Consider the following 18001-nt stretch of genomic DNA (forward strand, 5'->3'; position numbering starts at 1 on the left):
AGCAGATTTGGATTCAATGGACAATACAACTACCATGAATCGACACTACCATGAAAAAATATAAGCAAAATCATGCCCTCTTTCAAGTGGAGGCAGATAGAAAAACATACCATTGGGCCTTACGTTTATATCAGTCTATATGATATAAAATAAAGTTTGGGGAAGAACAATGAAATATGGTTTGCTGTTAATTTGAGCAGATTCAGACCTACCCGAACTATCAAACTAAATAATTTTACATACATATGTCTAGGTAGTTTTGATGGAAGGCTTTATTAAATATAAAATTGCACAATAAGATCTAAATTTGATCCCTTCTATAATTTGATCACATGCATATATTGCATATATATTTTTAGCATAATCTGATTTCTATCCTCCAGTGGTACTCAATAAAAAAAAATTCATTTCACTTCAAACCTGAACATGTCTATATTTTCCAAGAGCAATTTCAAGGGTTATGTCTAAGGTCATGGGGACCCACAAGAGTGGATTTCTTTATGGTATGAAATAGAGATCTCAGAATTGCAAGTAATAAATATGATTTTGATAAGCACTTCTACACAGGAAAATAAGAAATTCCTAAAAAGTTTTCTGTGAAGCACATTTCTCTTCGTACCCTGTATTACTCTGTACTTATAAATAATAAAAAGGAGACTGATAACAGTAGCTTTATGTAAGCAAGCTTAGAAATCACGCTCAGATAAGTGCTTTTGACCTAAATCTTGTAGCGCCTCGATCTGACATATAACCCCACAACTGTGAAATTCTGTATGAGATTTAGCAGTTTGAAGCTGCCAACTGACCCAGCCATAAAGCAGCCAGAGATAAGGATTTAAGGTACGATATGATACAATTAGACATTCACCTCCTATTTATTTCGATCCATTTCAGTATTTAATCTAGTTAGAAGTTGCAAGCTTTTTATTAAAATGTAAATCCTAGTGTGCTGTATATTTATAGGCGGCTAACCACACACACACACACAAAGACCCTCATAAATTAGATTTCTATGAATAAAAAGGGTAAACAGGAGATGCTTCTGCAAAACTCTTCTAGACATGCAGAGATAAAGGATGGTTCTACCACACAAAATAATCAGATACAAAAATAGCTGTTCAGAAACAGCACACCTAAGGAGTACTTTAATCAAACATTTAGGTTACCTGCCAAAAGGACCATGATCTCTTCAAAATGCAATGCGGATTAAAGTGTTATCTAACACAAGCAGAAAACTAACCTTGGAGTGGAAGTTCGAAATGTGTTCATCATAATTTTCATGTCTTTGGATAGAGAAACCAGCTTTTTCAGCTAGATTGCAAAACTGGTTTAAAGTATTCCCTCTGAGTGGAGCAAATACCATTGCTTTTCCCTGGAACATTAAAAAGAGAATTCACACATTTTTAAAACTGGAAAGGAACCAGATATAACATACACCTGACTAAGCTTTTAATATACTCAGACTGGAAAAGTCAATTGTTCTCTTGGAAAAATACTGAAATAGGGTAATATAAATAATTGTTCAGAGTATGCAAGATGTCTATGATTAAACAAATGCAAAAGAGAAAGCAATAAATATTTTCTTTAGAAAACCGCCAACTGCAATACATTTGATCCTTTTCATATAACAATAGTGGCTATGAATTACCAAAATAAAACATAGAAAAGCATACAAAATATACATTCAAAGCAAAATACATTTGCTAGCTCATAATCATGTAAAAATGGTAAATAATGATTTTCTCTTTTTAACTCACACACACAGAAGAGTATGTTTCATTTGATGTCTGTGGAATTATAACAGTGTAAAATCAGGAAAAGTGGAAGGCAAACAGGCCCAATCATTACTTCGAAGGATATTTTGGACCACCTCAGCAGTGCAACTGATTTTGACCTTAAATTGGCAAATTTCATTTAAAGCACAATTTAATATTCTTGCATAGTATTTCTGGATCATGCAAAATGATCAGGCCATTTGTGATGCCCAGGCAATATATTACAGACTATTAACCATTATTTTTCTCATTCTTCTGTATTTAAGAAAACAAAAATGACTTCAGCTTGAACTGGTATATTTTAGACACTTTGTACCAAACTTAGCACACTTGATACAGCATCTCTTGAAATCTTATTTGCAAAAATAATTTTAATTGACTGAATATTGTATTCTGTCACACAGAATGAAGACTGGCTGAAGAGCTGTAGCTAAAGGGTAATATCAGCCAACAACCTATCATGTTGCAAGCGGCTGCAACAAAGTTTGCGGGGAGGTCTTTTATGTGACTTCTATATTATGGAGAGATAATAGGAATTTGGGAAGCGCTTCAATCAGCTCAAGAGACAAAAAGTATCTTTAGGAATCTAAAGAAGAAATAAAATGAGTATGAAACCTTAGAAGAATGTTCAGCTTGAGTAAATGCAATCTTCTATTTGAGACGGAAAAAGAAACCAGAAGAGAGAATCGCAATGGGAAGGAGGAACGCTGGGAGGTTACGATGCTGACACGGATACTTGGCCGAGAGGATCTGCATGTTGCAGCTAGTGCACACATATGCTCAGACAACACGCAGTGAGGCAATAAGTGTCTATCTAGTGTCTGTACCAACACCTCCTTAAAATACTCCAATTATTAATACCATAGCGTTGTATATTTATTCTCACAGTCTCTGAGGCAGGGAAATCCTGTTATCCTCGTTTTTCTCATGTGAAACTGAAGCACAAAGGGGACGACCAATATACAAAGCAGCCCATTTTTGTCTGTTTGTGCACCTATAGCACTAACTCAATGGCTAAGCACGAAGTGCAAATGGGGGTGACTCCACCAAAGGTACTGGCATTGCTCATGTAAATATTCGGTCTGAATATAGGCTCAGCTCAGGATGAAAAACATTAAACACAGGAAATTCACAATCCGTATGAAATGCACCATAATTCCCTCACATCCTGGGCATGCTTTAATATCATCAGACAGAAAAGGGGGACAAAAGAAGTCTTCAGATGAAGATCATAACTTGTTCTGCACAGACCCTTCCTAGCTAAGATGGACAGGGCTCCATTGGAGTCCTGTATCTTCATGAGCACATCCACAGAGAGGTCAGCATGATGAAAAACACGTCCCTCGGGGCTCACTGACTGCAGGATTCCTGCACGGATTTCAGGAAAGGCTGCATCTCTTGTGTGGAGACCATCAGGGACTCTGGCCCCACTGCTGGCCACCATTCCGGTGGCTTTGATGAGGCAGCAACGCTCACACACACCAGTGACATCTTTCAAGGCTGCAGCTTGGGGTCAGCACTCTGTGCAATCACTCATTTTCATAGTGCATCTAAACTAATGTTTGCACACTTAATTCAAAACAGAAACATGGGATAACAGAACATAATGCAATACTAAATATCTCTTAAAATCAGACTGAAAAGCTCAAAACAACTTGAAAAAAGCAAGAGCTTTTCATGGAAATCATAGCACGATTACTTCGGGCTGCTTCTTCAATGTGGTAAGAAAATACTCCTCTGCTCAATGTGCATCTAAAGCACCTGAGTATCTTGCCACTTCTGGATAAAAAACAAACATAAATCGTGATTAAGTTTTATCATTCAATAATCTCCAAACTGGCAGACACTGTGGTCAATTTTGGTCTACTACAATGTAAGTTTAAAGTAGCTTCAGGTTAGCTGCTTGATCTGTGTAATTCTGCTACCTTTTGTGGGGATGCAATCACGTTGTTAATTTTAAAATGTTTTTCATTTCTTAGTTGATGTACAGTAACAAAATTAGAGCAGTGGCCTGAATCTACACTTGATGGACTATGCACCGGTAATGCAGTTATTTAATTCAAAGCTTACAATTCAGAAATGTCTCCCAATTTAGAATAAATGTTTAAAGTTAAATATGGTCCTTCCTCAGTCAGGAAGACATTTCTAGTAAAATAGTGAAGAAAATATGTCTCTTTTCTATCATTTTCTTTCAGTCACAACTGTCTGATGTGTCACTAAAATGCTATAGTAAGATAATAGGGCAGGTGTTCTGATTTTGGACATGACTGTGACTAATTTTACTCATCAATCATTATTAAATCCAGCCTTTTTTCTTATTTCTAGGACTAATCTTTATGGTTTAATAACATCTGACTGACTTCACTGGAATTGTGAATGGACAGCCCACAGCAAACTCAAACCCTTAATAAACAAATATTTCTCTTCAGAAAATGTGCAAGCAAACAACTGCTCAGTCTGAGAGCAAAATTAAAAGTGCATTTTTATGTTAGGAAAAACTAAAATGATGTCTGCAAATCAAGCAGGTTGCTTATAAGAGGAATAAAATACAGCCACATCAGATACATTTGTGTGATGTAAAATCTGAGAGCCTAATTTGCAGAATCAGTTTAGAGGTGACACTTGCCTTTGTAACAAATTCAAATAAGAAATTTCGGCTCCTGGTTGTGTGGCTGCTGCTTGTTTCTGCCTGCATATGAGTTTCCTGTCCTTCCTTCCTGTGCCAATACAAATGTTCATGTGGCCAATCAGAGTGAGATGACCAGGGTTAAGAGTATTGTTTTCAGAAAAACAAAAAGTTACCCAAAACACATCATTCTGTGACATCATGATGACCCACAATCCTAATAGCACTGTTGACCAAAAATAACATCTTTAAGAAAATAGGAAATGCCACAGATAAATTTATCTTTTTTAAGGAACAGCAAGAATAGATTATCCGTGCTGAATTCCTCTTTCAAAACAGCTTTGTGAGGACACTCATTATTTTCTGTTTACCCTAATTTTCATTTCAGTCTTGTTGTCTATTATTTTCCTTTAAGACATTTGTGGAAAGTTATAGAAGGAATAATGTAATGGTGTACAGCTTGGCACGCACTGTAAAACTGTTTTATCCTAGCTGTATAACGTAAGTGCAGCCGGATGCACTTGACCGATGTGTCTTGAATCTGCATACATCTTTAATTTCAGATCATTCCTCTATCAGTTTGGCCAAATACTATGAGCAACAAAATTGTAACTTCTATCTTTCAGACAAAATAATACATATAGAACAATGAACTTAACCAAAGTATTTAATGTCTTATCTTGCCATCCTCTTAATTAATGAAGCTGGCATATGAGTCCACCATTTTAAAATTACTTTTCCTTTCAAGGCCAAAAAAAATATGGACATTTAACGAAGTTTTTTCTGATGCTATCCCTAGATTTGTAAAAAATAACAAGACCTGTATGAACACCTTCTACTTCAGGCATATGCTTGAAGACATCTTTATTCAGCATGTCCTTTTTGGACCAGGGAGCTTATTTAACATGTTCCTACTCCCAGCCTGCATTTCCAGCTTTTCATTGAGACTGTACAGATGAAGGAGTTACCCAGAGAACCAGATGAGGATATTGATCTGGACCGAAAATATCCCTTTTTACTTTGGGGGTAAAGCTTTCTATTTCAGATCACTGTTGGTCTCCAAAACCATTTTACTCTAAAAATTGAAGGTACCCAAAAGCCAGAACAAATCGCTCTGGGCAGGAGATACTTAATTTCCCCTTGTTGCCACTTACAGAAATATCTGGGTACCTTTTTTTCTCAGGGTGGCTACGTTTTTTTCCTGCCTTCCTGGCAGCCTTGCACTATAGCTCATTAAAATCATTCAGTCTTAAGTAACTTGCCCTAGGTCACTCAGGGAAGTCCATGATAGAACTAAGAATAGAAACCTGATCACTCTTAGCAAAGAATGGGATTACTTTACATCACTGAAATGACTCGGTTTCTTAAGTCTTTGCACGTTTGAGTCTTACAAATAATTCCTCTTACAGAGGAAATCTCTGTAGAAAAAGAACAATAAAATTCTCAAATAAAGTTTAGAGAATGCATTACTAAGATGGAATACTTTTGTGTCGAAATGGAAAGGATTCCCTTACTGGAAGATTTGGCAAGCATGAAAGGCAAAATTCCTGTTTCAAATTCCTACACATACCAAGTACTTCATGCATTTTCTCTCCTTCTTGTTTCTCTCTCTCTCTTTTTTTAATTATTATTTTTTTTATTTTTCAAGATTTAAGGTTATTTGTTTGGTACTGGTATATGAATATAATAGCTTCTTTTTGACTGGCCTGTCTCTGAAATTTAGTTTAAAATATGAATAAAACGAGCATCTGTAAAATATTGTGCAATATCCTCAGTGATATACATGGAAACATGAACGTAAAATATGCAGAGCAGTTCATGGAAAGACTAATTTCACTATTTCCTAAAATATAAAATATGTAAATACAGGGCTTAGTTCACAGGGAAAAAAAAAGTTTTAGGCTGCAAGGGCTTTATTCATCTTATACAAACAGAAATGAAAAGAAAAAAATATCTTTCATAATAAATAAATACACAATGACAAAGGTTACTATTGAAGGGATTACAAATGACAGAAGCCAACATAAAAACTTTTAATATCATACTTTTACTTTAATATGAAGACATTATTATCAAAGGAAAATACTTGAGAAACGCTTTGATAAAAATAATCTCACACTATCTTTGAAGCGGTTTCATTTATTTTACTACCCACTGTGTTTCTTATCAGAAGGCCAAGTATAAGAAGTTTCCTAGTTTATGATTAGGAAAGAATCTGATAGATTAGAAGACTCAATTGAAGTTGGACATAATAAGTATTAAAGTATTACATGACATTAATCCTGCCATTCCATTACTCTCTCAATCATTGTGCACAGACTAATTATTCTGAAGCCAGTGTTCAGGAGAAAATAGAAACATACTTACACTGGGTTGGAGTAATCTCTTTATTGCATCAACAAGGCTAGCTCTGTACCGGTCCAGAAACAGGCTGACATTGAGAAGAGAACAGAATCCAGATTAAAATGGGTTTTCAATTCTAATGATACTAATGCAGATAAGCACAAGGCTAATTACGTATATTTACACAATGCTGTAAAAGAGAAACTGTGGTTTGCATTTCTTTCCAATTCATGCACTACTTAATAAAAAAATGAAACAAAAGCAGTCAAAACTTGAAATAAACATTACTTATATCAAAGCCAAAGAATCAGCATGAAGCCATCCTTTATGTGGCTGAAATTCACAGATCACATGTGTTAGCTCTCAAAATACTACCATATCAGAAATCAGGATCAATATAATATAACATAAATTTAATGCTTTACATGCCTTTTGTATGGGCAGGATATGGAATTTATTAGAGTATTTTCTACTGTATTTCATGCCTTACTATAAAGGGATTTTCCTTTTTCTATTTGGAGTCATTATATTGATTTATTATCTATTATGCATATTTGCACTACTTATATACGTCTATATTTATATAAAGGTACACCGTGACCCCGATAGTACAGAGCTGTCCTATCTCAGGAGGGAAATCCTTCATCTCCAGCATGGGTCCTGCAAAGACAGCAGCCGAGTCGATTTTCCCATGCAATGTTGCCAACATGCTCAGCCCTATTTTGGTGTGATTGCCTCATGATTTGAGGGGATAATTCGTTCTTCCTGCCCCTCGATACCTTAATGTGTACAGTAATGGTGGCAACCAGGGTGCCAATCACTCTTGACGAGGTATTTGTGGACATGTGGACGAGAGTGCATTTACAACGGTTAGTGAACAAGCAACTGAGAGCAACTGATGCCTTTCAGTTCTTACTACCTTGGGCTGCATTTATATTGGTGATTCAGATAAGAAAGAGTCTATCGAGCAGGCCACAAGTAACGTGATTTTCTTCGTTATTTTTCATGCCTTCCCTGTAATAAAACTACTTCCAAATATGTGCCATGCTCAAGTTCCACATTATAAGGAATTTGTCCATTCTTTATTACTCATTTGTTTACCTTCTGCAATTCCTTTCTTCTCAGAAACATATATTTCTGAGGGGAACTGACTGATTTTTTCCAGGTTTGATATATTCAAAAGAATATAAAGAGTATATTAAAAGAATGAAGAAAAAGGAAGTGGTCTACAAACCACAGGCCAGTCATCAAGAACAGAATAGCATGGGTACTTAGGTATGAAAATTCCATGGAGAACAGGGAGAATATGATAGTATTGTGTATTATAAGACCAATGTGTAAGATCATCAAATTTTTCCTGTTCAGGAAAAACAAACAAACGAACAAACAAATAAGAAAACAAAACATACATCTGAAAAACTGCCAGTGGTCAAATTTAATCATTAAAAATAAATGAGAAAGTATGATAGAGTTGGAATCCACAAACTTGTTAAAAGAACTTTTTGTGTATAGGCATGACCCTTCGAATCTCTCCTGAAGTTGTTGAAGTACGGAATTTCTCTGAAACCAGAATAAAGTTTAAACGTAGAAATAAGAACAAATGGCTGCCTCTCAGCCCCAGTTAATCACATTGGAAGAATGGACAAATGCTTGTTTAAATAAAATTAATTGAAAGAGCAGACAATATCTCTAATGTTTCCTGGGAATTTGGACCCCATTCATGTCAGGTTGATCCCTATATGAATAGATAACGTAGGACACTAAATCACCAGGCACATATCTACATGCAGAAGAAAGAGAGGTAGACTGCACTGGGTGAGAACCCTTCTCGCCAAAAGTATTTTTTAATATTTGTTTTCTATAAAAAACGGTTCACGTGTACTCTGTGAAAGGAGTGGAAGGAACAGGAATAGCAAGGGTTTCTCTGGTCAGTAAGAAATCTCTGAGCACAGCAGTAAAGAGGCAAGAACCTACAGAGGCAGAGAGGCAAGAGTCATGATTTATAACCCTTGGCCTTTGCTTAGTCAGTGCTGTTCACCTGCGAAATCTGGGTGAACAGGCAGGCCATCTTGCCAGCTCCTTCCTTTCCTTTTTTCTTTCTTTTTTTTTTTCCCTTTCTCTCCCTTATTTTAAATTACCATTTCTTAATTTAAAAAAAAAAGAAAGGTAAAAATGGAAGTATACACAAAAACCCGTATAGGTGTAACGGTAAATTGCTATGAAAAAAAAAAAAACCCACAGATAAATTCTCTACTCAGTTAAAGCTAGTATATTTTATCCTATTTTCCTGGGTCTTGCAACCACAACTTATACTTTAAGGCTACAATGTGAAATTATTTTTATTTTCCATAATTTATAAGGGGTAAAAAGCTTAGTTTATGATCTACTTTAGACATGATTGCATTCATGTATAGTGCCTAGTGTCTACAGTCTTTTTTATCTTTTTGTTCACTTTCAACCATAAGGCTGTCACAACCTGAAAAAACTCTTACTTCCATGTCATCAGATTCCAATGCAATTGAGAGTAAAGTGTGTGCAAGAAATCAGGCTTAAAATGAAAAATAATTTTCAACTGAGGAAGGACAGAGATTTTACTGCATGCCTGCAGAAAGATTTCCTTTTATGAAATCAAGTCCTGATGGGGAAAAATGTATATATTTTAAGTTATTTAAAGAATATTTTCAATTTGTTTCTACATTTCTGCTGTGTCCGCAGCTTCTAGTAACTTAAGAAAGAATTTCACTGGTGAAAGCAATGTGAGATAGGCTTTTAGGCATCTGCTAGGCAAATACTTGCATGTAAGAAATGTACAAAATGTAAGAATGATCAGAGAACTGAACAGAGTAGGATATTATGCATTTCCTAAGTGATATGAGAATCTAGACCATATTTTGTCTCTTCATTAAAATTATGTATGAAAACGCTGTTCATGAGAACCTGGAGGGCAATTATTTTGTTTCTTGATCAACCTCTGATACCTTGAATTTCTCTTTGGATTAAAAATCTCAGCAAATTTCTATCTTAATAATTAAAAGAATATATCCTCTATCCTAATAAATAGGTATCTGGGACTCTTGGGAGCTTAAGGAATATCCTGTTTGTGGCCACTGTTATTTCCCTGTCACGGACACACTTGTTATTTCTCCTCCGCGCTCCATAGTCCCTCTCACTCACACCCCTAACACACGCATGACTTTATATCTGCAAGCGCAGGTCAAATGAAAGCTTGAAATTGTGGCACATTCTAGATTCACCAGGCCTTAAAATTGCCACTCAATAAAAGGAGGTGGCTGGATATACCTTAAAAATTTCAGTATTCCAGTATTTTTTCCAGTGTATCCTTTTTCCAGGTGTGGCCTCAGCAAGATATTTTTTCCTTGTTTTTTATCTCATAGTCAACATTTTATGAGTTATTTAGGAGCTGCTGAACCATGAAACTATTTTTATTGTCAAAATCCTGAACAGTTAAATAATGACTAGCTTTCACAGTTTGCCTCTTATTTATTTTATAATCTAGTTGAGCTACTAAATTTAGCTGTTAACTAATAGACTGTCTGTTCTGGGAAATAACTTATTTTCCACCCCTGCACACAACATTTATGAAAGTCTGAATGTAAATATATGAATATAAACATATCGCCGCTTGTTGTAATCATGCACATTTTTTCTTGAACCTCCATGTGGATTTGGAATATGTTTATGAATAGAGCTTGTTTTCATGTAAATGGGATCAAGCAGTACCACTGGTTAGCTATTCAGAGAATCAGACAATATCACCCTTGCTGGAAACACTTCAATAAGAATTTGTCCATGTACCCAATATTTGAACTAAGTTTTTTACTTTATAGTTCTCTGTTCTAATCCCAGATTTTATTGACTGACAATGAACTACATGATGGTATTAAACTAAATGCAATCTATTCTATCTGTTTTTTATCGCTGCATACTTCAGGTTTCACCTGATGAACTGCAAGAGAAAAAAATTAATTTTCCTCTTCAATGGCAGCCCCAAAAAAATCAGAGTGAAAAAACCTGCCAATAGTTTTCAAGACAATTCTGTATCTTGAAAGATAAAAATGCTTAAATTTTTAGACATGAAAATGAAAAGAAGACTTGAATTTGCTAAATACAAGCACCATTTTTTTCAGCCTTGTCATGCATCAGATATTTTAGTATCCATTATTAAAACAATGATTTTTTAAAAGAAACAATATAGGGGCTTGATGCTTATTAAACTACATATTAGGAGCTATAATAGAAAAAAGAATAATTTTTGAATAATAATGTGTACTCTAAACTAACCTTCGCATACCTATTTATTTTTAAAATTCTATTAATAATTATACAATTACCTGCATCTTAAGTGCTTTAAAATAAATTACAAATGCGGGGATTGCAAATGCATTATGTGTTTTATCTGTCATGCGTGAGCCTTTGTTTACTAAAGAAACAAAATTATTTCCAAACAGACTGGGGGGAGTATTAGGAAAGAATATTATTGAGGAAAACAACTTAAGCTTTGCTCCACTCTGTAGTGCTCGCAGTACAAATAGGATGACATGGTGTGAGTATCAAGAATACAAGGGATGGCACAGCCAGGTTGTTTTGATATTTGTGTGAAGAACAAATTTAACTCTAAATCTCTTGGCAAGACCTTGCTTCACCCACATAATCTGGAGAACATCCATATGTGAGCCTTGTCTAAGCCTCCGAGAAGACTGCTGCCCTCCTGCTCATGTATGCCAGCACTCTGATCTGACTTTCATACTTAATCTGATCTAATCCTGTCCAGCATTAACTTCATCTGTGCAATGAAACCTGGAGTATCCATTCTAATATTTGGTGAGGAAGGCATTTACTAAATTACTTGCTGAAATCATATGGTGTTGTTTAGCTCCTTATTTTAATCAGATGATGCATCTCTGAGGCACATTATCAGCGATTAGTTAGAAACCCATCTCTGTCCTTTTTGGGAACAAAGAACTTTTCGGAAATTAAATGCAAAGAGAAATGAAGCACTGTTGCATTCTGTCAACAAAGAGGTATTACAAAAAGGAAAACAAAATAAATGTACTTTCTCCAGTGCTATATAAAAACAGTAACTTTTTTGAAATAAGAATAGTTTGCTTAAAAAGCCACACATCAAACCAAAAAATCCCACAAATTCTTTAGAGGAATATTTCATCAGAAGCCACTTAAAAAGAACATTGTTTAAAGAGACAATAGGCAGCTTCGCACTTCCCTTTGCCTTTTTCCTTTAACTACTTCTTAGTAAGCTACAGAAATCTGCTGAATGGAGCTATCTTAGGAAGTCTCTGCTTTCAGAATTTGGTCTCTTACAATAGTTACATGCAACAAAATGTAAACATCTTTTTCTGTTTTGGACCACTAAAGGGTCAAGAGAAAATATCCATTAAGGATATGTTTAAAAATATCTGCTTAACTGAAATCCTCACAGGTGTTTTTATGCTTTCTCTACTTATAATAATTCATAAATTAATAATTTGCCATTGAAAAAGTTAGCATGCAGTAAATAAAGGGAAGCAAAATTATATAAAATTCTATATCAGAAATGGTGTGTTTCAATAATAAAATCTACTTACATACATTATTAGATTATATACTGTATTGTAACATATATCTACCTTTTCAAAAATGTGGTATTCTGATTTTTTTGCTAACAATTCTCTTATTATTAACATGTGTAAATAATATAAAGCCCAAGTCTATCAATACTGCTATCAAATTTAGCAGTATTGCTTTAGCAGTATTGATTTAAGAAACAGAATATGATGAAAAAAAAAGATTTCAAAATTCTTCTTTTCCTTGGAAAGATTTTCTGGGAAGTAAAAAAATACATCTCCTTATATCAATAGTCAGATCTTTCCTAAGAAGTAGGCTAATTGAGCTGTTTGTGTTGATAAACTCCCTTTTTCTCCAGACTGTTCTTCACTGAGCCATAATTATTTGCAATTTGCCTAAGTCGTCCATTTACTGATACGTCAAGCATGAAACAGAGGCAATTCCAGAAAATGGAAATGCTTCTCAAAATCAATCTTTGGGAAATAATGTGGTAGAAGTTACTGTGTGATAGAAGACTACCTTATAACTGTCACATGGAGATGAATATTAATTTGTTGAGGTTAAGGTGGCTTTGTGCTTCATTTGTTGACTTTGCTTAGCCATCAGCAAGCAGCACAGTACAATTACTCCAGCAAAGCTATTTTTCTAACACGAGTTTTATGATTTTTATGTACTTACCAGTCAGCACACATAACAATGTCAAAATGTCCTTCCAGTTGAGAGACATCTGTCTCATTATCCCATCGTAAAATGCTAGAGGAAAAAAAAGATTAAAAAAAAAAGGAAAAAGGACTTACATTTTTCATCTTGATATTTTAAAAGTATTAATATTATTTTTATGTGACACAGAAGTGTTTTAAAAAGTAATACGCACATTGCTTTCAAAGATGAATGTAACAACATTATTCTGTACCTCTTTTTTTTTTTTAGCTTTTAAATCTCGAAGCTAAAGAGCTTCCTTTTTACTGCAGCAGCCAGGCGATTTAGGCAGGCTGCTGAGTGGCTCACCGACAAACATTCAGTCGTGAATTAGTGGCACATGTAGGCATTCAGATTGCTTTATTTTCTTTCTTTTTTTAATTTTTTTTTTACCCCTACCACCTCTGGGAGAGGCAAAGTATTGACAAGCTGGGTGCAGTAGAGATCTGCGAAGCAGATGTGGGCTCCCGGGCACATCTGGCAGGCGAAGAGGTTGTGTTTCTCACCGCTGAAGTGAGCATCCATTTGGGCTGCGGGGAGGAGGGACGGGGTGAAGAGCGTCCAGCTTAACCCCAGTGCCAGCCACGCTGCCCGCGGCACGCACGGAAACGCAGCGGAGCTCACTCTGTCAGCACCGCTTCTCGCACAGGTGAGAAGCCATTTAATGCCCAAATCCCTAATAACAGGCCCAAAAGGCGCACGTGTGCAAAGTTGTTCTTTGTCTACGAGGCCTGCTGCACTGCGTAGCTGCCGTGGAGAATTTCAGCACTTTGCTCCCGTTTAAAAACAGCAATTAGTAGTGGAATTTACTGCCTACTTAAAATATCATTACTCACAAGATTTGAAGCAGCATTTCTATTTCTAGCCCATTTTTTTTAATAATCTATCCTTTTTCATTTCCTGGTTATTTATAAAAGGAAGTGGATAAATATTTATGGGAAAAGCACTTGTGGGGGAAGGGTCTAATCTGATCTTGTCAGGTTGTGCGTGCTTATCTCAGTTCTGTATGAGTCTTGACCAAATAGACCCTTTAGTCTTCCTGCAGCTATAATCTACTTCTGGTTAAAAGCCATCCCCATTCACATACTCCTCCTAATATTTAACTGAGGATCAGTTATAACGTGCCCATTCAGAAATGCTCCCTGAGCATACAGGAAAAAGAAAAGGGAATGGTAAACGTGGACTACGCCATCTGCAGAAAGGCTCAGAAATATGTATACTGTGTGTGTGTAAACATATATACATTTCTGTAAAAATACGGAGCTCCACAAACAAAGAATTAAGGTGCGCGCGTGCCCATGCCTGGGCACAAATCTTGCACGGGCTGCTCTGAAACCACGGCGGTCGGCGACACGGAGGCCCGATCGCTTTGGAGCGCTCGGATTATGCAGGGCAGCTTGGCGCAAGCGAACAGCTCAGGCCTCATTAGCCCATTTGCCCTCCTGGAATTTACTGCGGCAGTCCAAAGGGAGAGCAGAGTAGATTAATTTAATTTTTCTCCTGCGCGCGGAGGGGACGCCAGGTCTGCGGGGCTGCGCGAGCTCCGCTCGCTGGCACGCAGCAGGCATCCGGGAGGGAAAAGGCACAAAGGAGAGTCCTCCCTCTCCGCTGCCGGCTGCCTGCTGGCTACCGGCGCTCTCTCAACCCTGTTTCCCTGGAAACTTAGGTTGGAATGGTGAAATTAGGTAAAGGTAAGTTTTGTGGGCTTAAAGCATGCACTCTAGTGTTTTAAGAATCCTCAGGCCAAACTGGAAATGGGTAGACGAGCTGCGAGCCTGAAAAGGCCACCTTGGGTTCTCATTGCTACAGAAGCAGAAATCTGAGCAGCACCACTATAGGGATTTGAATTATGTTTCTGTTTTTTTTTAAATCCATATATTTACTATACTTCACAAGTAGTTCAGAAGGCAGTGCAGGTACCTCCTCCTGGGGGAAAACAAAACAAAGCAAAACAAAATACCTCTTCTGCTACTGTCACCTTCCTGCTGAACATCCACAATCCAGCATTTCCTATGCACACCTACCAAAGGCACTTAGGAGATTGTGCAGGTAGGTAAAAGCTCAGCATCCATAATGCTGAGCAAAATCTAGAGCAGATGAGTTACCAGGAGCACGAGCAGTGGTGCAACAGGACTGGTATTATGCATGTTGTTACAAGCTGCAAGCTAAGGGCACACATCCAGCCATTAGCCACTCTTCCTTCATTTTCCTCATTGAGCTCCAGAGCTAGCTCCAAAACTGCTACATTTCCCTGAAGTCACTGTAGTTATGGCAAGGTCAGTGATAAATTTTTTCAAAGAGCAAAGGAACATCTTTATTAATGTTGGGAAATAATTTGCAGACTAAAGATACTGGACTGCTTCTGGCCTCGCTTGGCATATTCGCCCTGCAGGGAGTGGTGCAACTATAATCTGTATGTATCTACCCATGCCATCTTCAGTGCAAATAAAATTAACACGGCTAAATTTGGGCTATCAGGTCTACCCTTTATTGGCTTGAAGCTGCCAAAAATTTGCATGAGCCGCGGTCATACATTTGCGCCAAAAGGTGGACATACCTCTGCATGTCAGGGAATTGGAAATAACTCAGTCCAAAACCTGAATTATTGTATCATTAACACTGACGTCAGCCTGATTCTGAGTCAGAATCAGTCACTTTGATCTCTAAAGCTAATGAAACTAATGAATCAGAGTCAGAACATCTATAAATACCACAAAAAGGCAAAAAAGTTCCTTCAGCCTAAACACAATTATTGAACACAAAGTACAGAAAAAATTACTGATACTGCAAAACCGCCTTGAGATGAGTAAAGATGTGTGTGCATCTATCTAAATGTAAAGGGCGGCTAAGGAATAAGATTTTTTTTTCCAGGAATTGTTGATGACATGCCTCTTCAATTTGTCAGCCAGAGCTGAAGGAAATACTGAAAATACAGTGAAATAAGGACCAATTGCATTTTACTTTAAAGAAAAGAACAAGTAGGAAAATCAGAAAAGTTTTAGAAACAGAAACCTGAAAACCTCAGCTTTTATAAAATTTCCTTTAAAAATAGCCATGGTTACAACCATGCTGGGCCACAAAAATCTTATATTACCAAAATGATGTCAAGCGCCATCATGAGAAAAAGTATTTGTTAATATTTGCCTCTCATTCCCTCTCAACAATGCTAAATTCATTGACATAAAAAAATGGTTCCACGTGTGAAATTCAGAATTTATTTTATTTACTATTTCTTAGATAGTCAGGAATAATCCTTAACTCTAGATTATTTTTTCCCCCCAAAGAACTGGGGAGCAGATCCATAAGATTTCATAGCGTTATTTTTTTCAGTCTTTTCTCTGAAGTTTCTGAGTGAATATCTTGCATGCACAGAGCAGATAAGATTGAGAAAAATCATTAGTTTGATTTAATACGGAAAACTGAAGTTTCCAAGGCTTCAGGATATTTGTCTTCTAATTTCCTACCCATAAAAAAAGAATTTTTAAAGGTACAATATGTTCAATGTCTTTGTTTTGAGGTAAGATGCAACAATACCAACATTAATTTGCAAATTTAGAAAATGTACTTTCCACTGTGTTTCTGTCTACACCATATTTTAATAGCTTTTCTGATAAAATAACATATTTAAGGCTGTCTAAAGCCCACTATTGATTTTAGTTTGTACTGACTTATTATGCTGACTTAAAGTATGCAGGTTTAGTTTCTTGCAGTAGAAAGAAGGCAATTGAATTTCAGTATGGAAAGGACTTGCAACTGGAAATATAAAAAAAAATGAGTTTTTTTTTTGTCTCCTACAAAAATGTTAAAAAATGAAATAGGATGAAGCGAAAGACTGTCCAGCAATGACTTAGGCCAAACTGACGGTGTCTGAAACTTGGTACCCGCTAATGGCTGCCTTATGGCCGACATTGAATGAATTTGACCAGTTTTCAGAGGAAAAGTACCCACGTCACAAACCCTGTACTATAATTAGCAATCTTGATGGCAGTCCTAGCAAAAAGGACAAGGACTGAATGAGCCATGGAGAATGAACTATCCTCTCACACACAAAGGTGGCTTTTTCAGGTCAGGGATTAAGCATACTACTGAAATAGTCTGAGAAAATATGTACTCCTGCTTTACGTTCTGAAGCTGCCAGTCTTACACATTTCTAAAGCAACAAATTCATTATTTTTTTTTTTCCCTTTTTCTCGATGTATCTTTTGAATTGACAAGCCAGATAATGTGATTAAGGTCAAGATAAAAAGAATTATAATGATAACAGAACAAAAAGATCAAATAAGAAAACAGAGACTGAAAGAGCATCCTTTCTTGAAATACTCATCATGTACCTCCAAATATCTCCTTGAATTTAGAAAACAAGGGTAGAAAATGTCCCAAGAACAGTTATTGTAGCCAGAGCTGTATTTCCCCTACAAAGTGTTTTAATTTATGAAGAATAGTCTAATAAATGTTGATATTTCTTTTCTTACAATTAGTAAGTTTTCTCAACAATCTGCAACAAAATCCTGCTTTTACCAGTTATATATCATGAAAAATTACTCAAATTCTACGATTCAATGATTCACTGATTACATATAGCTTTGAGTAAGAGATTTTGTTTGGGTATTTTTCTATGACATTAGCTAAGGAAGTTCTTTAACAAGTTAACAACAGAAATCAGGATTTTCCTTCATAGCTTGTTCTTTGTCTGTGTTTCCTCTGTTTTGTATTAAGAGCAAAATGACAGATTTTAATTTAGCAACAGAGACAATGTGTACACATATGATCAGAACTCCTCTGGAGAGTATAGCAACTTTCCCTGCTTCCACTTCCTCATATTTGTCGTTATATTCTCATTAAGTTGCTCTTATTTCTCATCTTACTGTCACTTACTGTTTCTGCAATGTATTCTTCAAATGATCCTCTTCAAACTTGCACATTTCTGACAGTTTCACAATGCTGTATCTTCTCTTCCTCTTCTCCCTCTAAATCT

The 18001-nt window shown here is 36.2% G+C and overlaps 1 protein-coding gene across 1 annotated transcript in view; it reads right to left on the minus strand.

The window, feature by feature from the left end:
* The window catches only part of CAMKMT (calmodulin-lysine N-methyltransferase), a 193663-nt gene that overhangs the window by 4996 nt on the left and 170666 nt on the right, over nt 1-18001 (minus strand). Inside the window, exons 8-10 of the mRNA XM_088527419.1 lie at nt 13006-13080; nt 6769-6832; nt 1241-1372 (exon numbers count right to left, since the gene is read on the minus strand). Coding sequence (XP_088383545.1) covers nt 1241-1372; nt 6769-6832; nt 13006-13080 — 271 coding nt within the window. The remainder of the gene's footprint in view (nt 1-1240; nt 1373-6768; nt 6833-13005; nt 13081-18001) is intronic.

The sequence above is a fragment of the Tinamus guttatus genome, unplaced genomic scaffold (genome assembly GCF_059628265.1).
Source record: "Tinamus guttatus ecotype Peru unplaced genomic scaffold, ASM5962826v1 Tinamus_guttatus_pri_ptg000286l, whole genome shotgun sequence".
Lineage (NCBI taxonomy): Eukaryota > Metazoa > Chordata > Aves > Tinamiformes > Tinamidae > Tinamus > Tinamus guttatus.